Below are 26,658 nucleotides of genomic sequence, written 5' to 3'. Positions count from 1 at the left end.
AAAGTAATAAACACAGGAATGTCTTTTATCAAAGCTCAAATATTACTACATATAAGAGGATTCATATTGGAGAGAAGACTTACAAATGTAGTGACTGTGATAAAGGTTTTAATTAGTCTTCAACATCAACTTACTCAACATCAGAGTATTCATACTAGAGAGGAACATTACAAGTGTAATAAATGTAGGAAAGTCTTTAATCAATCATTAAATCTAAGTAGACAAAGGAAAATTCATACTGGAGGGAAACTTTATAAATGTAAAGACTGTGGAAAAGCCTTCAAGTGGTGCTCAAAACATACTCAACATCAGAGAATTCATACTGGGGAGAAACTATACAAATGTAAAGAATGTGGCAAAGCCTTTACCCAGGGCTCAAATCTTAAGCAGCATCAGATAATTCACACTGCAGAGAAGCCTTACAAAAGTACAGAATGTGGCAGTACCTTTAATCAGCATTCATATCTTATTCAGCAAAGATCTCATACTGGAAAGAAACCTTACAAATGTAGCAAATGTGGCAAAGCCTTTAACTGGCTCTCAAAAACATAAGAAAATAACAGTAGAAAAAAACCATAATAGCAAAAAACGTACAAATGTAGAGAATGTGACAAAGCCTTCAACCAGAGCTGTTACCTCGCTCAACATCAGAGAATCCATAGTGGAGAGAAACCCTACAAATGTAATAAGTGATGAAAGACATCAGTCCTAAATATATACTTCAGAAAACACCTGAAGAGTTCACAGTGGAAAGAAACTTGAATGATGGAAAAAAATGTGAAAGTACTTAAAAGATCAAATCTAAATAAATATCAGAATACATAGTAGAAAGCATTAAAGTCAATAACTTTTCTGGCATTACTCTAATTGAGAATATTACAGAAAATAATCTAAAGTTAAAACACTTATAAAATTTGTTCGTATTGATCACAGGATCACAGGGAATGATGTTTGGGCAGGTGTAATGATTATCAGCACCTTTTTTATATTGGCATTATTTGAGATTATTTGAAAATAATATTAGGTAGCAGTCATTTATTTTTACTACTCCATGGATGTTTAAAGACCCCGTAATGTAAAATGTACAATGAAAATCTAAATGGAGATGACATCTGTCATTGATTTAAATCATTCCTATAGATCACCATTAGTTAAGTGTTCAGGGAATCATTCTTTGTATTAAAGACAGAGGATCACTGTAAATTTTAAATAGTTGTGACCATTTGCTTTTAAGGATAAAAGGATGTTAATTCATTAAAATCTTGATAAACATTCATTAAATCAACGGATAGAAGTCATGAATATTAGCTGGCATATTTGAAACAAATACATCTTCATCAATAACTAAGAAAAATACAGGTAACCCTTCCATAAGAAGTTATAAAATTACTGTACATCCATGTTTACTAAATAACTAGGCTTCTTTGTGTAAATCATAAAAATCACAATTCTCAGATCATTCTATCCAAAGAACAAGAATTCTTCTGAATTACTGTAATCTGTATTTTGATAGAGAATCATAGATGGATTGTTAAAGGTTTATTTAGACCATGTGTGAACTTAATATATTAATAAAACTGAATGGTTTTTAATGTGGTAAAAAAAATTTTTGCTCAATTTTAAAATATACCATGTTACTAATTTGAAAAGATACATGCACCCCAATATTCATAGCAGCATTATTTACAATTGCTAAGATATGGAAGCAACCTAAGTGTCCATCAACAGATGAATGGACAAAGAAGATGTGGTAAATATATACAATGGAATACTACTCAGCCATAAAAAAGAATGAAATTTTGCCATTTGCAGCAACATGGATGGACTTGGAGGGTATTATCTTAAGTGAAGTCAGACTGAGAAAGACAAGTATTGTATGATATCACTTATACGTGGAATCTTAAAAATACAACAAACTAGTGAATATAACAAAAAAGAAGCAGACTCACAGATATAGAGAACAAACTAGTGGTTACCAGTGGGGAGAGGGAAGGGGCGGGAGGGGCAATATAAAGGTAGGGGATTAAGAAGTACAAACTATTAGGTATAAAATAAGCTACAAGGATATATTGTACAACATGGGGACTATAGCCAATATTTTATAATTTTATAAATGGAGTATAACCTTTAAAATTGTGAATCACTATATTATACACCTGTAATATATAGTATCAATTATACTTCAATAAAAAAAATCATACCGTGTTAAACCAGAATTTTACAATTGGTGCATGATAAAAGGCATAAAACTTTCGTGTGATTGGAAGCTTTTTTGATTTTATTTGTATCTCCATTTCATTCTTCCCTTCATTCCTGTCCAATATTCTTACTTCTTTAAATACTTCCTAAAATAAAAAGAACATTTATTGTACATTTATTCACAACAAATTTATATTTACTTTAAATTTTTTTTCCTCCTTACCATGGGAATCTCTTCTGTTATGTTTTGAAAGTTGTTCTCACTATCTTCCATTGTCATTTGATGAGCATCTTGAGATTGTGGAATATGAGACATTTCAGCCTTAGTTTTATATTCTAACATTAATATGGCAGGTGGAACTAAAATGCTTAGTATGACCTAAAAATTTTTAGAAACACAGAAGTTTACATTTTAAAATTAATGGCCTTCAAGAATATAATAAAAGCAATAAAAAGGTATAAAATCTCCTGATTATTAGTTAGCCATTTTGCCCCTGGTGGTGCAGGGAAAAAACAAAAACTTCACATTTTACTTATATATAAAGAGGCCAGGTTGAATTGTTTTAAAGAGTAACAAAACATTTGAGTATTATGATATAAGGGTATAGAAAAGATTTAATAATTATTATAGACTTGTCCTGTTAAAAAATCCGGTTACAATTTGTTCAGAAAATACATTTTTGTCTAAATAAAATGTAAGCCTTATGAAGTTAATATGTGCTTAATTTTATCCTAAATCTCTCTGCAAGTGTTCCATGTCACAATGTGATTACTCAGCTTGTGCCTCTATAAACAAAAAGGTTTATTTCTAAAATTTTATGTATTACCTGCAAAATCCTCAAGCACAAAGAAATTATAATTGTGTGTCAGGGTATCTATTATAATTGTATATCAGGGTTAATCCTTCACCATTATTTTTAGTATTTATTATCCACTTACAACGATCAGTGATTAAACTACTTGCCTGATTTCTACCTTCTATATTTCTATACCTTTTTTCAGACATAAAATAACAAAAAGGAAAGTTTAAAGTAAAATCTCTCACTGTAATGAAACTGAAAGTACCAGACATTTTACCCCAATTTTTAACCATAAAAACTGAGCCGATCCAATATACTTCAAGCAAATTAAAAGTAACAGATTATTAAGTTAGTAGATAGGTCCTGAATTTTAGAATTTGGGAATCAACTTTTCATAAAGCAACAACTTTTTTTTCATGGCTGCTATAAATGCCAATACTCCCATTTGTTGCTCTCATGCTTCTGGCTCAGACTGGGGAAACTCACTATACACCACACCTGAAAAGGATTCAGAGTAAAGACTAAGAGGGATAAAATGCCAACACCACAACCCCTACCACCCTCACAAATCAAGGCATTTTACTATACAGCTGAGCTAATTCCTGTTCTTTTTTTATCTAATCACACACTTCATATTAAATTATTTCTAAGGTATACCTTGTACCAGGAATTTTTCCTCATATTCAGCCTTCCCATCCACATATCAGATAACAACATTTGTGTACAGGTGTGGGCTACAAAAGGTCTAAGTCTTGAAGAAACTGCTAACTTAAGACAGGTGGAATTACTCCAATTTTTCAGTTCATAAGTGAGCAATTTCATAGCCATGGTTTCATCTTGTCTGAAGGATTGTTCTAATAATTCAACTGCCAGTTGACCAAAATCACTATCAAAAGATAAAAGCCAAAACATATTCAGATTACCAAATTGCAGTTTTAAGCCATTATCCTTAAGTCACTCATAACATGTTCCAGTTTTTAATATTTTCACACACACAGGGAATTGTGAGGCATCAGAATCATAGTAGCCCTACGTTTTCAGATATCCACTACTATGTGAAAATTACAAAATATTAAAATATGCCACATTAGGAACAAGACTGAAAATGTGACTCCAGAGCACTTTCCCCTGGTCCTAGAAATAAACCTATAGACTCAAAAGAAACCAAAACTGACAATATTCAGATGCTCTGTTCAGAAAGTCTCTATATAATATTTCAAACATAGAAGAGGGTTGGTACCCAGTAGAGAGGAAGAATAATGTGAATAGGAACTAACCTAATATGAAGAACATCTTAATCTTAAATCCCTGGTAACATGATCACTGGATCTCTATTTGAGTTATTTCCAGTAACAACTCTTACTCTCTTCCAAAGACAGCCCATTTTGGGGGAGGGTGGTCCTATTCTCTATTATAAAGCTTCCTACAAACTACCTTTCTAGCTTAATATTCTATTACTCCCCTAAGTAGACTGCAAAACTTGTGAACTATTTTATTCTTCTACATATGTAGTTCCACCATCTGAAATGCCCTTCCAGATGAATTAAATTTATTTCCTTAGAATACAGCTCAAACCTCACTTTCTTCCTTTCCCTACCACTTCAAATGGAACTTTTCCTATCTAATTGCTATTATGTACAACTAATGATTAAACTGATCTCTGGCATTTCTTCTTTCTTGTTGAGATATTTAACTCTTGAACAGCAAACAATATACATGCCTAGGCAGCAAAGTTTCTTTCTGAGATTTTTTTTTAAAACTTAAGCATTTAGAAAGTGGGTTTCTCTTAATTTTTCCAATAAAATTATAATACGTAACCTAATTAGTGCATGGCACTATAATCTCCACTTAAACCCCATCTATTTTGTACTTTACAATGTTTCAAATGATAAAATGTAACTTACTTGGAATATTGTTTCAATTCCTCTGAAGTATCATCTACAAGGTCACTCTGCTTTGCTTCATATGCCATTGAACGATAGATCTTACAGGCAACTAATGCTTTAGCCATTGATTCTTCACCATGCTGCCACAAAAAACGGGCCATGACCTGCCTCTTCATAAGGCAAGCCCAAATTAGCAGTTCATTAAGTGGATAAGGAAAGCGCTTGGTTTCTGGATCATCAATATCTACAATTTCATCTTTGGTTCTTTTCTTCTTTCCTTCTTCCACAGCTGTATCAATCTTTAAGAGAAAATAAATGTTATAAGGCTCATCAAAATAAGGCCATATGACATTCATGTGAGAATTTTAATAAAATACCCTTTATTCTTCAACTTCATACAGCCGCACAAATCAAAATAGTATAAATTTTACATATTTGATTTTTATTATAGCTATTCATTTTATAGAAACGTCATTTCCAAAAAAATGTCTTTGCAACAAAGTTTTCCAAGATTAAAGAAAGGGCCTAAATATTTCAACTAATATCTGATAAAACACAGTTTTAATGAAAGGAGAGTTTGGATAACACCTCTGTCTTGCATGTTGTTAATCAAGTAAATATGGAATAAAAGGAGGCAGTTAAGCAATAATCAAAACATCTAAAAATTCTGGTCATTATCATAGTTAAATACTAAAAAATAACAGAATCATTAACTAACAATGAATATCTTTTGGCATATAGGAAAATGAAGAATCAAGGATATAATATCATATCTAAAAACAAAAGATAACTCTTACTAAAACAAGTAGTTTTTTGCTTCATAATACTAAGTAATTTAGAAAGAACAAAATGAGAAAGCCAGAAAAGGTAATACTTAAACAAATATACCTTTGGTCGGTAGGGCTGTGCTGTTTTAATGAAATGATTATGCCTCATTTTTTCCTTTTTATCTGCTCTATTGCCAAAAGATTCCTGACTCTTTCGCAACTGAGGAGTGCTGCTGGAGGTATTTCTGCCAGACCTCTGAAAATAAAAGCTTATTAGATTTTATAGATTTAAATATGCTGATATGCTATAAAAATCAGTTTTTACACATGTATATATAAATATGTGTGTGTACGCACACCAAAAAATATACAGTTTCTTCAGGATTTCAATTACAAAATATTTCTAAGTACTCTTAGTTTAAAATCTCATGTTTTTAAGGCAATCCCACATTTACCATTCTAAGTAATTTTTTTTTTTACATCTTTATTGGAGTATAATTGCTTTACAATGGTGTGTTCGTTTCTGCTTTATAACAAAGTGAATCAATTATACATATACATATGTTCCCATATCTCTTCCCTCTTGCATCTCCCTCCCTCCCACCCTCCCTATCCCACCCCTCTAGGTGGTCACAAAGCACTGAGCTGATCTCCCTGTGCTATGCGGCTGCTTCCCACTAGCTATCTAAGTAATTTTTAACTTTTAAAGTGTGTAAGTTCATTTTAAAGCACATCTATAGACTTTCCCCCAAATATTACATACCCGATTATTTCCACCAAGACTATTATATATTAATCGAAAACGTTTCCGAGTGTAGGTGCATCTATAGGTTCCTCCCATAAGATATTCAATAACAAGTCCTATATCAATTAGAGTGATCTTATATCCTGGAGGAAGATTTCCCTGAAAACAAAGCATTAGTTTTAAAAAGACAAAATAATATTTCTCAATATTTCCATGTTATGCCTAGAAATGTGCCTACTACTCTCCAAAATAACAAATGTTTACTTGTTACAGGAAGCTGGAGTTACCAGCAGCTACCTTTACAGAAGAAGGGAGTGACTTGTTTCTGTTTCCTTTTGTAAGAAGAGAGATTCTGAAGTTTAGAAGTCCCAACGGTGTGGCTCAGGACAGGAGTATGGCTTACAACAGGAAGATAATTTGATCTCTCCACTGTACTAATACTTCACACACACAGGCAAAGAAACCTCTAAATGCCAAGTATTCTGTTTCACCGTGGCACATAAGTTGCATTTTCCTGCATAAATAATGCTATAAATGTTTCCTGAGGGGCCCATTAATATTTATAAATATTTTGAACCAAAATTATATTGGCCATATTGTAGATTACACGTTTTTATAGCCTTGACTACAATTCAACTACCACCTATAACATTGTTCAGAGATAAAACTTCATTTTCCCAAAGCATCAATTTACAAATGAACTTTTGGAACATAAGCCATTTGTGAGTTTGGAAAGACTGTTTCAGAATGAATTATTGGTTAAAGTGTTTAATCATCAGATGAGTTATATATATTAACCAATTCTGCCCTCTTACACCATCACCATTCTTTCATTCCCCTAATTATAACTTCATGAACTTAATACTTTTTAAAATGCTTATACTTTTTATATTTTTGCTGCATCTGTGAAGTTTCTAATTTCTAGATATCTATATTCTTTAGATTGCTAATTTTAAAACTAATCAAAAAACATATTTTGGGGCTTCCCTGGTGGCGCAGTGGTTGAGAGTCCACCTGCCAATGCAGGGGACACGGGTTTGTGCCCCGGTCCGGGAAGATCCCACATGCCGCAGAGTGGCTGGACCCGTGAGCCATGGCCGCTGAGCCTGCGCGTCTGGAGCCTGTGCTCCGCAACAGGAGAGGCCACAACAGTGAGAGGCCTGCGTACAGCAAAAAACAAACAAACAAAAAAACCCATATTTTCATCTTAAATACAAGATTTTTGTTTTTATTTCATCTTAAGCAACCTCAAAATATGCTCTACGATTAAGGATGTCAGGTATGATAGATATTTTAGTTTTATTTTTTTTTAATCTGACAAATACCCTTATGTTATGAATTCACTTGAATGGGAAATACTTAATTTAAGGAAAATAATGTGAGTTATCTAAAAAAAATGATAAGCAATTTCTCAAGCTATACAAATAACTTAGAAAACTCATTAATTTGAATTAGAAAATATTCAATTACTGCTTTTACTTCAGGATTTTTCACTTATGCAAGTAGAAAAACTGGGCTTATTATTATAGCCATCAATGTAAAAGAAGTTAACATATAACAAATCTCCTATGTGAGGTTCCCAGAATTAACAACTATAGTTCTGCTAAACCACATAAGTAAATCATAATGCAAATGTGTTTAAGAAATCCCCAGTTTGAAGGTCTCCCTCATTATTCAAGCTTTCTGGGAAGAAAAAAAAAAAAAAAAAGAAAGCTTTAGTTACTTAAACAAAACAAACAAAAATTAATGTGAATTGTCCAGAATAGGAAAATCCACAGAGATAGAAAAGAATTAACAGTTGCTTAGGGCAGGCTCAGAGGCAAGGAGTAGCGAAGGAGCAGGAATGGGGAGAGACTGCTAATGGGTATGAAGTTACTTTGGGGGGTATTGTAAATACTCTAAAATTGTGGTGACGGTGGCACTACCCTGAATATAGAAAGTCACTGAACTATATATACACTTCACATGGATGAATGTTATGGTATGTGAAATACATTTCAATAAAGCTACAAAAAAAAGCACATGGAAAAAAATAAAGAAAAAAATTTTAAGTATGACAAAGTCTAAGTTCTTTTTATGAAATGTTAGTTTAGTATTAAACATATTACAAAACACAGAAAATGACATTTCTATCAAGTTTTCCATTTTTTAGTAGTACACTCACTCACACTTAATGGTAAGTAAAACATTTGAATGAAGAATTCCAGAAGGAAAGCATTTCAGTTCAGAAACTTTAAAAATAATTCAATCAACTAAATATGAGTACTTTTTCATCAAGGGAAATAAAACTATTGGATATCAATAGTTTAAGTTGTTATAATTTTTAAGTAAGTGTTTAAAACTATTAATTCACAGAGAATCCAGTAGAAAAGAAGAGGAATATCAGTGTATCAAGTTTAGTCACCACAGAATGGCTTCAGACCATATGAGAGCCTTATATATGAAATCACTACCAATAGTGAATATAAAAGAAGAGGGAAGAGGGAGAGAGACAGAGACAGAGATGGTAGCGGGGGGGGGGGGGGAGAAAAACATGCACAGAGAGAAAGACAGAACATTTTCAGCCTTTTTATTGGCAAAATCTGCCACTGAAGATCACCAATCTGTGTTTCTCTCAACGTCCTTTACATGCCCAGGGAAAAATTTCTTCTTAACACAGAGAAAGAAGATCTTCCTTTATGAACAAATGAGCATTATGAAATTCATCATACTATATCCTGGATGACTAGAAGCTCAGGTCTTAACTTCATAAACTTTCCTTTCTCTTGATTTCTGATACATTATGCTCTTTACTCCTGTATTACTACAAATTTATCCCTTATTTTAATCTCGATCTAAAAAAAGTCACTGGGCTTCCCTGGTGGCGCAGTGGTTGAGAGTCCGCCTGCCGATGCAGGGGACGCGGGTTCGTGCCCCGGTGTGGGAGAGTCCCACCATGCCGCGGAGTGGCTGGGCCCGTGAGCCATGGCCGCTGAGCCTGCGCGTCCGGGGCCTGTGCTCCACAACGGGAGAGGCCACAGCAGTGAGAGGCCCGCATACCGCAAAAAAATAAAATAAAATAAAAATAAAAATAAGAATAAAAAAAGTCACTTTATTGCTAATTTTAAGATGCACTGAAATGCTTTCTAGGAACAGATGAAGTATAAATGACTTTTCTAAAATAATATTTTTCGAAAACAAAAATAATCTCTTACCTGTTTGACATCTCGAACAAGATGAAATAGCATTGGATTAGTTGGGCCTTGTTTCTTTAAGGAGAAAATAATTAGAGCAAACTATTATTTTTCTTCTAAAATAACTTAAACAACTTCCTTTTTGTTACAGGACTTTTGTTCTTACACAAATTATATTGTTTTTGAGTTATACAAGTTCTGTGCATAAAATGGAACAATGAAAAAGAGGTAACTATTTCATGTTGTCATATTTACCTTTAACAAGATATATAATTTCTTATGCTCTTACATTTTTACTTATGCAAAACACAAAAGCTTTTCTTTTCTAAAAGTCATGCAAACATTGCAAGCTTCACAATTAAATGTTAAATTTAATTTATATTTCATTGATAATGGAGGCATACATTCTCTTTCCTCTTGTTAAAATGTCTGTACCTCTGTTTCTGCCACTAATCATCAAGCTGTAGCAATACATTAAATATTTTGGGTAACAAACTTTTAACATTTTTATATATGCCATCTTTTCCATATTATCTTAATTCTATTTAAATATAATATTACAGTAGACTAATGACAAGTTTCATTTTTACATTAATCTTATTTTGATGGTATCCTGTATTTTGAAAAAATACCCAGGAGTATATCTCCCCCCAACAAAACTGAGATAAATGGGCCAAAAAGATATTCTTCTAAACTTTTTAGACAGTGCTCTGACCTATATGAAATTTACTGCAATTGATTCTATGCAGCACAAATCAAGAGAATTATTGTCAACTTTAAATCTATTGTTTAAAAGAAATATCAAATGAGATTTTTCTCCCACCATTATGTTACTGTTAATTTTTATGAGGTTATTGTAGTAATCAATTCAATGTACTTCTCCATTTTGATTACATATACTTGGTAATACATTTTCAAATCTAAGTGGGTAAACTTATTATTCCTTTGAAAACAATATTATTTTCTTTGATATTATTGGCTTTCAAATTCTATATAATATCTAAAAATGGATATAACTGATACGGCATTCTTTTTATAGTATTTAGTCTATAGACTTAAGAGCTGAGTTCCCTCAGCTCATTCTCCCCGTAAGTTAATTTTTTTTTATTTAAAATGTCATTTATTTTTAACATAAAGAAACAAACTTAGTAGAAATATTTACAAAAAATTGGTAATATTTTAGTGCACTTAGATAGACTTACAAAATATTTACAGCTGAAACATTTCTGAAATGCAAAGTATTATAAAAAATAAAGACAGAAGACCTGTAAGTTAATTTTTAAAAAATAAATGTGTCTTCCAAGTGAATGTGAATTATTTCATACTTTTTAAGTATTAGGAAGCTTCATTGTATTTTCTCTAATAGTATATAACCAGAGAGAAACGCAATTTTTGTAATTCTATTTTATCTTAATCCATTAATGTTTATTCATTAAATATAACTTCTTAGTAAAAAATAAGTACACTTTAACACAGCAGTTCTCAAAAGTGCAATCTGGGGACTCCTGAAGGCCCCCAAGATCCTTTTAGGAGGCCCATGAGATCAAAAGTGTTTGCAGAATCATGTTAAAATGTTATTTGCATTTATTCATTCTCATTCTCTCAGTGTTCAGTGGAGTTTTCCAGAGGCTTCATGATGTGTGATATTGTGAGATTAAATTCAAAAGCAAACATGAGAATCCAGCTGCCTTCTATGAAACCAGACATTAAAGAGATTTGTAAGCCATAAAAGTATTCTACTCTCCTCACTAATTCTTTTTTGTTTTCTTGAAAAATGTTATATACGTTAACACATAATGGATTTATTATTTGTACTGAAGTACAAATTAATAAATATTTTTAAAATTTCTTGGTGTTACATTCCAATATGGTACATATCAACACACATAAGCAAAACCTCTCTAGAACAGCTCTTTGATGTCCTCAATAATTTTTATGTAATAGGATCTTGATAACAAAAAGTTTGAGAACCACTAATTTATCATGTTATATATAATCCCTTAAACTTTAAAAAATTTTATCAATAACTGATGCTGAATGTTAACTATTATCTTAATAACTTTGAGTTATACAGTTAAAAAAATTACTTGCCTTGCTAATAGAATCAATTTTTATTTTTAGTGTTTTATATTTCCTTTACATTTCAGGGATAAACCTTACTTTGGCACAATGAATAATCCTTTTAATTTTTACATCTATTTGCTAGAGACAGTAGAATGCCAACAAATCCCTACTCAAAGGAAATTTACAATCCACAGTGGAAGACATAACTGTACTTAACAAACTGCACCACTGGGCTTCACTGTAGCACTGCCTTGGCATTTGAACTAGGTTCCAAACAAAGAATAAAATCCAGTAAGTGGGTAGTAGTAGTAGCTGGAAGAAAAACACATACCAGCACTGTGTAAACAACTAATGCTTTTTAAAAAAGTTTATATTTTGGAGAAATAGTAGGTAGATGATGTAGTTTAAATATCCACCATGCAGAGGTGGGAGATAGGAATTAAAAGGCCAAGTGAGAGAAATAGCTGAGGCAAAATTTCAAAAGCTGAAGAGCTTTGAAAATCAAGCGAAGGCTTTGAGTATTATTCTACATACACTGGGGAGCCATCAAAAGTTTTTAAACTGGAGAAAGATATAAAATATGTCACTATAAGAATATTTAGGTTAAAGATTTGAAAATAGACAAGGAAATTAGATTACTGAAGTAGTATAGGCTGGAAATGATTGAGTAGTACAAAGACATTAGGAATGAAAAGAAAGAGATAAATAGGTAGAAACTGATAAATAAAAGGAAACAGCTTTGCAGAGAAGTCAAAGTTAGAAAGCTAGGATTTGGTCATAGTACTCCTCAAGGTATGCTTCTATTAGTAATGAAAAACCATTAAGAATAGTAGTATTTACTCTCTCCAATGTTAGTGATATGAAATTTGAAACAAAATGAGAAAGGCTTTGTAAAAGGAATAATTAGTTTTCAGGAGCTCTTTAAAAGAAAAATTGAAGAACAGTATGTAAGCTGAAAGTACGACACCACAAGGTCAAAATCATGAATGTAAACAACAAAAAGGAGAAAAGAAAAAGCAATGTGTAATTTCTCCATTGGTCAAAGGAATCAAAAGAAATTTGGTGTAACAAATGACCACCAAGAAAAAGAAGAAATATAATGACTCTATAATTAAGAACTTGATCTTATAGTTTTAAAAAGGGGTGAGGTGAAGGAAAGGGTTAACACTAACTGCATCTCTTTCCTATGTGGTTATGGTGACAGAGAAGGTCTCCAGAAACAGGGAAAGGGTTCCAGACTGTCATATAAACAATCTATACTAAGACTGGCTGTAATTTTTCCATGTAATCCAGCAAAACTTTAAAGGTTTTACCAATAGGAATGAATATACTCAGGTAAAATGACACTTTCCAAAGATGATAAAACTTAGTCCACAAAGAATTTTAACATACACTTACAGTGTTGTAAAGTTCTTCCAGTCTAGGAATGGTAAGGAATTTATGCATGCTTACTCCATTTTCAATAAGAAGTTTTACAAATGCAACTCTATCCATTACAAGAGCATCAAGCATAGCTTGTTCCAAGGATCCAACCTAAAACAGTATCAAAATTAATAAAATTATACAAACAGTTCTATATGCAAGTCCTTAGGATTTATACATATTTGTTCCTAAACAGTTTTAGAACAAAATTAAAAAGATGCAAAGTAATAAAAGGCTATGACTTAAGGTATATAGGGAATAGATAAAAAGACCTCACTAGAGTAGCATTCCCTAAAAAACATTCTGTAGGACAGCAAGGGTCACGTGGTGGGGGAAAACAAGAAAGAATCCACCATCAAGTAAATTTTGGGAAAAATACCTTAGAGCAATGATTCTCAGTGTTTAAGAAAGGTTTTTTTAGAGGGATCATTTCAATAATTGGGGGCCACTACTACATTTAATGGACACAGTCAAAAGATACCAGAAATCATGCAATATGCCAGACAATGTCACTCAAAAAGGAATTGGCTTGCATCTCATACAACTTTCTATTATCCTGTTAGATTCTCACAAATGAAAATCCAGTAATTCTGCTTTACATATAAACACAAAGTATTCTGTCACAAACTTCCCAAAAATACAACTACTATATAAGTCAGAAAAGACTGTACTTAGTTTTCTTTAAAACTTTAACAGAAACCATTCACCGTCAGAGAAAAATTATATCTCTTAACAGCAATACAACATGCGGCACTGCAGTTTAATATAACACCCATATCAGTCGGCATTTGTAGCACCCCCTTGTAAGTTTTTAGAGACACTTTTACAGACTTCAACAGACACTGAATCAAATACTCTAAAATCAGTGAAGACACAAATACAGAAATTTCACTGAGAAGCATTATAAAAGTCATCTTACTAATGTAATAATATTAGTATATTTAGTATTACTGATATATTAATATTTTAGTAATACCTCATTGCTTCTGTATAGTTTTAAATATTTTGGTATCATAGGATAAAAAACTTTGTCGTGAAAATCAATACCAAAATCACTGGGTTTGGGCTTCCCTGGTAGCACGTGGTTAAGAATCCGCCTGCCAATGCAGGGGACATGGGTTCGAGCCCTGGTCTGGGAAGATCCCACATGCCGTGGAGCAACTAAGCCTGTGCGCCACAACTACTGAGCCTGCACTCTAGAGCCCATGAGCCACAGCTACTGAGCCCGCGTGCCTAGAGCCCATGCTCTGCAATAAGAGAAGCCACCACAATAAGAAGCCTGCACACGGCAAACGAAGAGTAGCCCCCACTCCCCGCAACTAGAGAAAGCCTGCGTGCAGCAATAAACACCCAACGCAGCCAAAAATAAATAAATAAAATAAATAAAAATTTAAAAAATCATTGGGTTTTTTCACCTGTTGTTTTTAAATCTTTATTGTCTTCAGAAGTTTACCATACTACTTTACTATACAACTTCTCTACAGCAGTTTCTATTACCATTTCTTTACCCAATCTACCCTTGATTTCCATTACTTTGCAAAGGATAGGGTCTCCAAAATCTTTTTAGTGTACAGACTAAATGCATGCCTTATGCATGATGCATGATGATCAGACGGCAGATATGTTTTCTGGCATTTTTTTTTCACCACTCAGTTCTATTTCATAACAAGGAAAATATTTTGGCATTGCACTTAAAAACAAGGCACAACTAACTTATAAGAATGTAATACTTATTCAATTTCTCATATATTAACAGCCTGTAATTGATCATGGCATGTTATTCCTATTTTAGTTAAGATTATCTCCTACTTTCTCGTATCACATACAAATCTGATTTGTTATTAACTTATTCTAACATTAACAACATTTACTCTATTGCTCAGTTGGTCCTCTCTCCTTTCTTTTTATTTATTTATTTATTTATTTATTTATTTATTTATTTATTTATTTTTGCTTTATAACAAATTTAATCAGTTATACATATACATATGTTTCCATATCCCCTCCCTTTTGCGTCTCCCTCCCACCCTCCCTATCCCACCCCTCCAGGCGGTCACAAAGTACCAAGCTGATCTCCCTGTGCTATGCGGCTGCTTCCCACTAGCTATTTACCTCACGTTTGGTAGTGTATATATGTCCATGCCGCTCTTTCACTTTGTCACAGCTTACCCTTCCCCCTCCCCATATCCTCAAGTCCATTCTCTAGTAGGTCTGTGTCTTTATTCCTGTCTTACCCCTATGTTCTTCATGACATTTTTTTTTCTTAAATTCCATATATATGTGTTAGCATACAGTATTTGTCTTTCTCTTTCTGACTTACTTCACTCTGTATGACAGACTCTAGGTCTATCCACCTCATTACAAATAGCTCAATTTCATACTTTTTATGGCTGAGTAATATTCCATTGTATATATGTGCCACATCTTCTTTATCCATTCATCCGATGATGGACACTTAGGTTGTTTCCATCTCTGGGCTATTGTAAATAGGGCTGCTATGAACATTTTGGTACATGTCTCTTTTTGAATTATGGTTTTCTCAGGGTATATGCCCAGTAATGGGATTGCTGGGTCATATGGTAGTTCTATATTGTAGTTTTTTAAGGAACCTCCGTACCGTTCTCCATAGTGGCTGTACCAATTCACATTCCCACCAGCAGTGCAAGAGTGTTCCCTTTTTTCCACACCCTCTCCAGCATTTATTGTTTCTAGATTTTTTGATGATGGCCATTCTGACTGGTGTGAGATGATATCTCATTGTAGTTTTGATTTGCATTTCTCTAATGAGTAAAGATGTTGAGCATTCTTTCATGTGTTTGTTGGCAGTCTGTATATCTTCTGTGGAGAAATGTCTATTTAGGTCTTCTGCCCATTTTTGGATTGGGTTGTTTGTTTTTTTGTTATTGAGCTGCATGAGCTGCTTATAAATTTTGGAGATTAATCCTTTGTCAGTTGCTTCATTGGCAAATATTTTCTCCCATTCTGAGGGTTGTCTTTTGGTCTTGTTTATGGTTTCCTTTGCTGTGCAAAAGCTTTTAAGTTTCATTAGGTCCCATGTGTTTATTTTTGTCTTTATTTCCATTTCTCTAGGAGGTGGGTCAAAAAGGATCTTGCTGTGATTTATGTCATAGAGTGTTCTGCCTATGTTTTCCTCTAAGAGTTTGATAGTGTCTGGCCTTACATTTAGGTCTTTAATCCATTTTGAGCTTATTTTTGTGTATGGTGTTAGGGAATGATCTAATCTCATAGTTTTACATGTCCCTATCCAGTTTTCCCAGCACCACTTATTGAAGAGGCTGTCCTTTCTCCACTGTACATTCCTGCCTCCTTTATCAAAGATAAGGTGACCATATGTCCGTGGGTTTAACTCTGGGCTTTCTATCCTGTTCCATTGATCTATCTTTCTGTTTTTGTGCCAGTACCATACTGTCTTGATTACTGTAGCTTTGTAGTATAGTCTGAAGTCAGGGAGCCTGATTCCTCCAGCTCCATTTTTCGTTCTCAAGATTGCTTTGGCTATTCGGGGTCTTTTGTGTTTCCATACAAATTGTGAAATTTTTTGTTCTAGTTCTGTGAAAAATGCCAGTGGTAGTTTGATAGGGATTGCACTGAACCTGTAGATTGCTTTGGGTAGTAGAGTCATTTTCACAATGTTGATTCTTCCAATCCAAGAACATGGTACATCTCTCCATCTATTTGTATCATCTTTAATTTCTTTCATCAGTGTCTTATAATTTTCTGCATACAGGTCTTTTGTCTCCTTAGGTAGGTTTATTCCTAGATATTTTATTCTTTTTGTTGCAATGGTAAATGGGAGTGTTTCCTTGATTTCTCTTTCAGATTTTTCATCATCAGTATATAGGAATGCCAGAGATTTCTGTGCATTAATTTTGTATCCTGCAACTTTACCAAATTCATTGATTAACTCTAGTAGTTTTCTGGTAGCATCTTTAGGATTCTCTATGTATAGTATCATGTCATCTGCAAACAGTGACAGCTTTACTTCTTCTTTTCCAATTTGGATTCCTTTTATTTCCTTTTCTTCTCTGATTGCTGTGGCTAAAACTTCCAAAACTAGGTTGAATAAGAGTGGTGAAAGTGGGCAACCTTGTCTAGTTCCTGATCTTAGTGGAAATGGTTTCAGTTTTTCACCATTGAGGACGATGCTGGCTGTGGGTTTGTCATATATGGCCTTTATTACGTTGAGGAAAGTTCCCTCTATGCCTACTTTCTGCAGGGTTTTTATCATAAATGGGTGTTGAATTTTGTCGAAAGCTTTCTCTGCATCTATTGAGATGATCATATGGTTTTTCTCCTTCAGTTTGTTAATATGGTGTATCACGTTGATTGATTTGCGTATATTGAAGAATCCTTGCATTCCTGGAATAAACCCCACTTGATCATGGTGTATGATCCTTTTAATGTGCTGTTGGATTCTGTTTGCTAGGATTTTGTTGAGGATTTTTGCATCTATGTTCATCAGTGATATTGGCCTGTAGTTTTCTTTCTTTGTGACATCCTTGCCTGGTTTTGGTATCAAGGTGATGGTGGCCTCGTAGAATGAGTTTGGGAGTGTTCCTCCCTCTGCTATATTTTGGAAGAGTTTCAGAAGGACAGGTGTTAGCTCTTCTCTAAATGCTTGATAGAATTCGCCTGTGAAGCCATCTGGTCCTGGGCTTTTGTTTGTTGGAAGATTTTTTATCACAGTTTCAATTTCAGTGCTTGTGATTGGTCTGTTCATATTTTCTATTTCTTCCTGATTCAGTCTCGGCAGGTTGTGCATTTCTAAGAATTTGTCCATTTCTTCCAGGTTGTCCATTTTATTGGCATAGAGTTGCTTATAGTAATCTCTCATGATCTTTTTTATTTCTGTAGTGTCAGTTGTTACTTCTCCTTTTTCATTTTTAATTCTATTGATTTGAGTCTTCTCCCTTTTTTTCTTGATGAGTCTGGCTAATGGTTTATCAATTTTGTTTATCTTCTCAAAGAACCAGCTTTTAGTTTTATTGATCTTTGCTATCGTTTCCTTCATTTCTTTTTCATTTATTTCTGATCTGATTTTTATGATTTCTTTCCTTCTGCTAACTTTGGGATGTTTTTGTTCTTCTTTCTCTAATTGCTTTAGGTGCAAGGTTAGGTTGTTTATTCGAGATGTTTCCTGTTTCTTAAGGTGGGATTGTACTGCTATAAACTTCCCTCTTAGCACTGCTTTTGCTGCATCCCATAGGTTTTGGGTCGTCGTGTCTCCATTGTCATTTGTTTCTAGGTATTTTTTAATTTCCTCTTTGATTTCTTCAGTGATCACTTCGTTATTAAGTAGTGTATTGTTTAGCCTCCATGTGTTTGTATTTTTTACAGCTCTTTTCCTGTAATTGATATCTAGTCTCATAGCATTGTGGTCGGAAAAGATACTTGATACAATTTCAATTTTCTTAAATTTACCAAGGCTTGATTTGTGACCCAAGATATGATCTATCCTGGAGAATGTTCCATGAGCACTTGAGAAAAATGTGTATTCTGTTGTTTTTGGATGGAATGTCCTATAAATATCAATTAAGTCCATCTTGTTTAATGTATCATTTAAAGCTTGTGTTTCCTTATTTATTTTCATTTTGGATGATCTGTCCATTGGTGAAAGTGGGGTGTTAAAGTCCCCTACTATGAGTGTGTTACTGTCGATTTCTCCTTTTATGGCTGTTAGTATTTGCCTTATGTATTGAGGTGCTCCTATGTTGGGTGCATAAATATTTACAATTGTTATATCTTCTTCTTGGATCGATCCCTTGATCATTATGTAGTGTCCTTCTTTGTCTCTTCTAGTAGTCCTTATTTTAAAGTCTATTTTGTCTGATATGAGAATTGCTACTCCAGCTTTCTTTTGGTTTCCATTTGCATGGAATATCTTTTTCCATCCCCTTACTTTCAGTCTGTATGTGTCTCTAGGTCTGAAGTGGGTCTCTTGTAGACAGCATATAGATGGGTCTTGTTTTTGTATCCATTCAGCCACTCTGTGTCTTTTGGTGGGAGCATTTAGTCCATTTACATTTAAGGTAATTATCGATATGTATGGTCCTATTCCCATTTTCTTAATTGTTTTGGGTTCATTATTGTAGGTCTTTTCCTTCTGTTGTGTTTCTTGCCTAGAGAAGTTCCTTTAGCATTTGTTGTAAAGCTGGTTTGGTGGTGCTGAACTCTCTCAGCTTTTGCTTGTCTGTAAACGTTTTAATTTCTCCATCAAATCTGAATGAGATCCTTGCTGGGTAATCTTGGTTGCAGGTTTTTCTCCTTCATCACTTTAAGTATGTCCTGCCACTCCCTTCTGGCTTGTAGAGTTTCTGCTGAGAGATCAGCTGTTATCCTGATGGGGATTCCCTTGTGTGTTATTTGTTGTTTCTGCCTTGCTGCTTTTAATATGATTTCTTTGTGTTTAATTTTTGACAGTTTGATTAATATGTGTCTTGGCGTATTTCTCCTTGGATTTATTCTGTATGGGACTCTCTGTGCCTCCTGGACTTGATTAACTATTTCCTTTCCCATATTAGGGAAGTTTTCAACTATAATCTCTTCAAATATTTTCTCAGTCCCTTTCTTTTTCTCTTCTTCTTCTGGAACCCCTATAATTCGAATGTTGGTGCGTTTAATGTTGTCCCAGAGGTCTCTGAGACTGTCCTCTGTTCTTTTCATTCTTTTTTCTTTATTTTGCTCTGCAGCAGTTATTTCCACTATTTTATCTTCCACCTCACTTATCCGTTCTTCTGCCTCAGTTATTCTGCTATTGATCCCATCTAGAGTATTTTTTATTTCATGTATTGTGTTTTTAATCGATGCTTGATTCATCTTTAGTTCTTCTAGGTCCTTGTTAACTGTTTCTTGCATTTTGTCTATTCTATTTCCAAGATTTTGTATCTGGGAAATAGAATCTTGGATCATCTTTACCATCATTATTCTGAATTCTTTTTCAGGTAGAGTGCCTATTACCTCTTCATTTGTTAGGTCTGGTGGGTTTTTATCTTGCTCCTTCTCCTGCTGTGTGTTTTTCTGTCTTCTCATTTTGCTTATGTTACTGTGTTTGGGGTCTCCTTTTTGCAGGCTGCAGGTTCGTAGTTCCTGTTGTTTTTGGTGTCTGTCCCCAGTGGCTAAGGTTGGTTTAGTGGGTTGTGTAGGCTTCCTGGTGGAGGGGACTAGTGCCTGTGTTCTGGTGGATGAGGCTGGATCTTGTCTTTCTGGTGGGCAGGTCCACGTCTGGTGGTGTGTTTTGGGGTGTCTGTGGACTTTTTATGATTTTAGGCCACCTCTCTGCTAATGGGTGGCGTTGTGTTCCTGTCTTGCTAGTTGTTTGGCTTAGGGTGTCCAGCACTGTAGCCTGCTGGTCGTTGAGTGAAGCTGGGTGCTGGTGTTGAGATGGAGATCTCTGGAAGATTTTCGCCGTTTGATATTATGTGGAGCTGGGAGGTCTCTTGTGGACCAGTGTCCTGAAGTTGGCTCTCCCACCTCAGAGGCACAGCACTGACTCCTGGCTCCTCAATTTGGGATGATGTGTTGTCTATTCATGTATTCCACAGATGCAGGGTACATCAAGTTGATTGTGGAGCTTTAATCCGCTGCTTCTGAGGCTGCTGGGAGAGGTTTCCCTTTCTCTTCTTTGTTCTCACAGCTCCTAGGTCTCAGCTTTGGATTTGGCCCCGCCTCTGCGTGTAGGTCGCCGGAGGGCGTCTGTTCTTCGCTCAGATAGGACAGGGTTAAAGGAGCAGCCTCTTCGGGGACTCTGGCTCACTCAGGCCAGGAGGGAGGGAGGGGCACGGAGTGCGGGGCGAGCCTGCAGCGGCAGAGGTCGGCGTGACGTTGCACCAGCCCGAGGCGCGCCGTGCGTTCTCCCAGGGAAGCCGCCCCTGGATCCCGGGACTCCGGCAGTGGCGGGCTGCACAGGCTCCCGGAAGGGCGGTGTGGGCAGTGACCTGCGCTCGCACACAGGCTTCTTGGCGGCGGCAGCAGCAGCCCCAGCGTCCCACGCCTGTCACTGGGCTCCGCGCTTTCAGTCGCGACTCGCGCCCGTCCGTGGAGCCCCTTTAAGCAGCGCTCTTAATCCCCTCTCCTCGCGCACCAGGAAACCAAGAGGGAAGAAAAAGTCTCTTGCCTCTTCGGCAGCTCTAGAGTTTTCCCGGACTCCCTCCCGGCTAGCTGTGGCACATTAGCCCCCTTCAGGCTGAGTTCTCGCCACCAGCCCCAGTCCTCTCCCTGCGCTCTGACCGAAGCCCGAGCCTCAGCTTCCAGCACTGCGTGCCCCGGCGGGCGAGCAGACAAGCCTCTCGGGCTGGTGAGTGCCGCTCGGCACCGATCCTCTGTGCGGGAATCTCTCCGCTTTGCCCTACCCAGGTATGTGGGGAGTTTCTTGCCTTTTGGGAGGTCTGGGGTCTTCTGCCAGCGTTCAGTAGGTGTTCTGTAGGAGTTGTTCCACGTGTAGCTGTATTTCTGGTGTCTCCTTTCTTTTCTTATCCTGTACTTGTAAGGGGTGTTCTTCTGTTCCCCATGGATTTTAAGTTACCAACAATAACATTCCTGTATTAGTCTGGTTAATTGAAAAAATCATCACCAAAACCTATGTCAAGGATCTTACCACCTATGTTTTCTTTTAAAAGTTTTATGGTTTCAGGTCTTATGTTCAATTAATTATGAATTAATTTTTGTGTGTGGTATAAGACAGTGGTCAAGTTTCAGTCTTCTGCATGTGGCTGTCCAATTTTCCCAACATCAATAATTGAAAACACTGTCCTCCCATTGTATATTCTTGACTACTCTGTCCTAAATTAATTGACCATATGTGCATGAGTTTATTTCTGGGCTCTCTATTCTGTTCCACTGACCTATTTATCTATTTTTATGCCAATACCATACTGTTTAAATTACCATAACTTTGTGACACAGTTTGAAATCAGGAAGCATAATGCCTCCAGCTTTGTTCTTCTTTCTCAAGATTGTTTTGGCTATTCAGGATCTTTTGTGGTTCCATACAAATTTTAGAATTTCTTGTTCTATTTCTGTGAAAAATGCCATTGGAATTTCGATAGAGATTGCACGGAATCTGTAGATTGCTTTGGGTAGTATAGACATTTTAGCAATACTGATTCTCCCAATCAATGAGCACAAAATATCTTTCCATTTCTCTGTATCTTCTTCAATTTCTTTCATCAACATATTATAGTTTTTAGTTCACAGATCTTTCATCTTCTTGGTTGAATTTATTCCTAGGTAATTTATTCTTTTTGATGCAATTGCAAGTGGGATTGTTTTCTTAATTTCTCTTTCAGATATTTTGTTATTAGTGTATAGAAACACAACAAATTTATGCATATTTATTTTGTATCCTACAACTTTGCTGAACTCATTTATCAGTTCCAACAGTTTTTTGGTGAAGTCTTTAGGGTTTTCTACACATAGTATCATGTCATCAGCAAAGAGTGAGAGTTTTATTTCTTCCTTTCCAATTTAGATGCCTTTTATTACTTTTTCCTGCCTAAGTGCTGTGGCTAGGGCTTCCAATACTATGCTGAATAAAAGTAGCAAGAGTGGGCATCTTTGTCTTATTCCTGATCTTAAAGGAAAAGCTTTCAACTCTTCACCACTGAGTATGATGTTAGCTGTAGGCCTTTATTATGTCATATATGCCTTTACTATGTTGAGGTGCATCCCCTCTATACCTGCTTTGTTGAGAGTCTTTATCATAAATGGACATAGAATCATGTGAAATGCTTTTTCTGTATCCACTGAGTTGATTATATGATTTTTATCATTGTTTTTCTTAATGTGATATATCACGTTGACTGATTTGCAGATCCCTGGAATAAATCCCACTTGATTATGGTATATGGTCCTTTAAAAGTATTGTTGAGGGCTTCCCTGGTGGTGCAGTGGTTGAGAGTCCGCCTGCCGATGCAGGGGATACGGGTTCGTGCCCCGGGCTGGGAAGATCCCACATGCTGCGGAGTGGCTGCACCCGTGAGCCATGGCTGCTGGACCTGCGCGTCCGGAGCCTGTGCTCCGCAACGAGAGAGGCCACAACAGTGAGAGGCCCGCGTACCGCAAAAAAAAAAAGTATTGTTGAATTCAGTTTCCTAAATATTCTGTTGAAGATTTTCAAAAGATGTTGTCTGAGGGCATGGATTCCAGTCAGTCTGAATCTGGATGCTGAAATACTCCCCTTAGGGACACTGATAGGTAACTGCACATTCTCAACTACTGGGGCTAGTAAAAATACAATATGTTCCTTGAACAAGCAGAAAGGTTTGAGAGAGAACAAAAAGCTGAGTCAAGGTTGATTGATAAGGCTCATCCCCTACACAAAGCTACTTCTTCAAGACTGGAAGAGGTGGTTATTTCATCTACTGTACAGAAACCAAAACACAGTCAAGTAAAATGGAGAAACTGAGAAATATGTTCCAAATGAAAGAACAAGATAAAACCTCAGGAAAAAACCTCAATGAAATGGAGATAAGTAATTTACCTGATAAAGAGCTCAAAGTAATTATTATAAAGATGCTCACCGAATTGTGGAAAAGAATGAACACAGTGAGAACTTCAACAAAGAGATGGAAAATCTAAGAAAGTACCAAATATAAGTCATAGAGCTGAAGAATAAAAAACTGAACTGAAAAATATACTAACAGGGTTCAAGAGCAGACTAGATGAAGCAGAAGAAAGGATCTGTCAACTTGGAGACAAGGTGGTATAATTCACCCAGAGTAGCAAAAAGAACTTTTAAAAAAGTGAAGTTAGCTTAAGGGACTTAATAAGGGACAACATCAAATGGACTGATACATTTTAGGGTTCCCAGAAGAGAGAGACAAAGGGGCAGAAATTGTATTTGAAGAAATAATGGCGGAAACTTCCCTAACCTGGGGAAGAAAACAGACATCCAGATACAGGAAGCTCAGAGAGTTTCAAATAAGGTGAACCTATAGAGACCCACACCAAGACATAATTGAAATGCCAAAAGTTAAAGACAAGGAAGGAATATGAAAAGCAGCAAGAGAAAAACAACTTGTTACATACAAGGGAACCTCCATAAGACTATCAGCATATTTTTCAGCAGAAACTTTGCAGGCCAGAAGGGAGTGGCATGATATATTCAAAGTACAGAAAGAAAAAACTTCCAACCAAGAATACTCTACCTGGCAAAAATTCTTATTCTGAATTGAAAGAAAGACTTTTCCAAACTAGCAAAAGCTAAAGAGGTTGATTACCACTAAACCAGCCTTTCAAGAAATGTTAAAGCAGCTTCTTTTAAGCTGAAAAGAAAGGGTGGTAATTAGTAACAAGAAAACATATGAAAGAAATCTCACTGAAAAGGTAAATATATAGTAAAAATAGTAGATTAATCACTTATGAAGTTAGAATAAAGGTTGAAAGACAAAAGTAGTAAAAATAGCCATGATTACAATAATTAGTTAAGGGATACTTGAGGTAAAAAGATGTAAACTGTGACATGAAAAACAGAAAAGAGGAAAGGGGAATATAAAAATGTTGAGATTTAGAATGGGATCAAACAAGTGGTTATCAACATAAAATAGACATTATAGATATGTTATTATATGTAACCCTCATGGTAAACACAAAGCAAAAACCTATACACAAAAGACAAATACACAAGACAAAGAGAAAAAAATATAAGCATATCACTAAAGTCATCAAATCACAAAAGAAGAGAGCAAGAGAGAGAGAAAAAAGGAACAGAATGGAACTACAAAAACAGCCAGAAAACAATTAACAAAATATTGGTAAGTACATACTTATAATAATTATTTTAAATGTAAATGGACTAAGTTCAACAATTCAAAGACACAGAGTAGCTGAATGGATAAAAACACAAGACCTATCTATACGCTGCCTACAAGACACTCACTTTAGATGTAAAGACACACATATAGACTGAAAGTGAAGAAATGGAAAAGGATATTCCATGCAAATGGAAACCAAAAGAAAGCTTACTTATATCAGACAAAATAGACTTTAAAAAAAAGACTGTAATAAGAAACAAAGATGGATGGCACATAATGATAAAGGAGTCAATTCAACAAGAAGATACAATATACGTAAATATTTATGTACCCATCATAGGAGCATATAAATACATAAAACAAATATTAACAGTCTTAAAGGGAGAAACAGACAGCAATACAAAATAATAGGGGACTTTAATACCCACTTACATCAGTGGATAGATCATCCAGACAGAAAATCAGTAAGAAAACATCAGCCTTAAATGATACATAGACCAATGGACTTAATAGATATATAGAACGTTCCATCCAAATGCAAGAGAATACATTCTTCTCAAGTGCACATGGAAAATTTTACAGGATAGACCATGTTAGACCACAAAACAAGTCTTAATAAATTTAAGAAGATTGAAATCATATCAAGCATCTTTTCTGACCACAATGGTATGAAACTAGAAATTACACAAAGAAAACTGGAAAATTCATAAATACATGAAGATCAAACAACATACTACTCAACAACCAATGAATGGGTCAAAGAAGAAATCAAAAAAGAAATTAAGAAGTACCTTGAGAGGGCTTCCCTGGTGGCAGTGGTTAAGAATCCACCTGCCAATGCAGGGGACACGTGTTCGAGCCCTGGCCCAGGAAGATCCCACATGCCACAGAGCAACTAAGCCCATGCGCCACAACTGCTGAACCTGCACTCTAGAGCTTGCGTGCCACAACTACTGAGCCTGCGTGCCACAACTACTGAAGCCCATGTGCCTAGAGCCCGTGCTCCGCAACAAGAGAAGCCACTGCAATGAGAAGCCCGCACACTGCAACGAAGAGTAGACCCCGCTCACTGCAACCAGAGAAAGCCCGTGCACAGCAACAAAGACCCAATGCAGCCAAATAAATAAATAAATAAAAAGTACCTCGAGAGAAACAAAAATGGAAATATAACATACCAAAATTTGTGGGATGCAGCAAAAGCAGTTCCAACAGGGAAGTTCACAGTGATAAATGCCTACCTCAAAAAACAAGAAAAGTCTCAAATAACCTAACTTTACACCTCAAGAAACCATAAAAAGAACAAACGATACTCAAAGTTAGTAGAAGGAAGAAAGTAACGAAAATTAGAACAGATATAAATGAAACAGATTGAAAAGACAACTAGAATGAAACTAGAAAAGATAAAGTTGACAAACCCTTAGCTAGACTCAGGAAGAAAAAAAAAGAGAGGACTCAAATAAATAAAATCAAAAATGAAACAGATGTTACAACTGATACCACAGAAATACAAAGGATCATTAAGAGGTTAATATGAACAATTACATGCCAACAAACCGACAGCCTAGAAGAAATAGATAAATTCCTAGAAACATACAACCTATCAAGACCAAATCATGATGAAATAGAAGTTCTGAACAGTCTGATTACTAGTTAAGGACCAGACAGCTTCACTGGTGAATTTAACCAAACATTCAAAGAACTAATACCAATCCTTCTCAAACTCTTCCAAACTCATTTTATGAGTCCAGCATTACTCTGATACCAAAACCAGACAAGGACCCCAGAAGAAAAGAAAATTACAGGCCAACATTCCTGACAAACACAGATGCAA

At 35.4% G+C, this 26,658-nt stretch overlaps 1 protein-coding gene across 2 annotated transcripts in view; it reads right to left on the bottom strand.

The window, feature by feature from the left end:
* The window catches only part of TRPM7 (transient receptor potential cation channel subfamily M member 7), a 130,545-nt gene that overhangs the window by 48,596 nt on the left and 55,291 nt on the right, over positions 1 to 26,658 (bottom strand). For both annotated transcript variants that reach the window (XM_082616879.1, XM_082616880.1), the window contains exons 12-19: positions 13,033 to 13,167; positions 9,592 to 9,645; positions 6,416 to 6,556; positions 5,774 to 5,908; positions 4,904 to 5,184; positions 3,657 to 3,885; positions 2,423 to 2,578; positions 2,202 to 2,345 (exon numbers count right to left, since the gene is read on the bottom strand). In XM_082616879.1, the coding sequence (XP_082473005.1) occupies positions 2,202 to 2,345; positions 2,423 to 2,578; positions 3,657 to 3,885; positions 4,904 to 5,184; positions 5,774 to 5,908; positions 6,416 to 6,556; positions 9,592 to 9,645; positions 13,033 to 13,167 (1,275 nt within the window). The remainder of the gene's footprint in view (positions 1 to 2,201; positions 2,346 to 2,422; positions 2,579 to 3,656; positions 3,886 to 4,903; positions 5,185 to 5,773; positions 5,909 to 6,415; positions 6,557 to 9,591; positions 9,646 to 13,032; positions 13,168 to 26,658) is intronic.

The sequence above is a fragment of the Mesoplodon mirus genome (assembly GCF_964341445.2).
Source record: "Mesoplodon mirus genome assembly, chromosome: 4".
NCBI classification, from domain to species: Eukaryota; Metazoa; Chordata; class Mammalia; order Artiodactyla; family Ziphiidae; genus Mesoplodon; species Mesoplodon mirus.
This window is presented reverse-complemented; position numbering and strand designations above follow the sequence as displayed.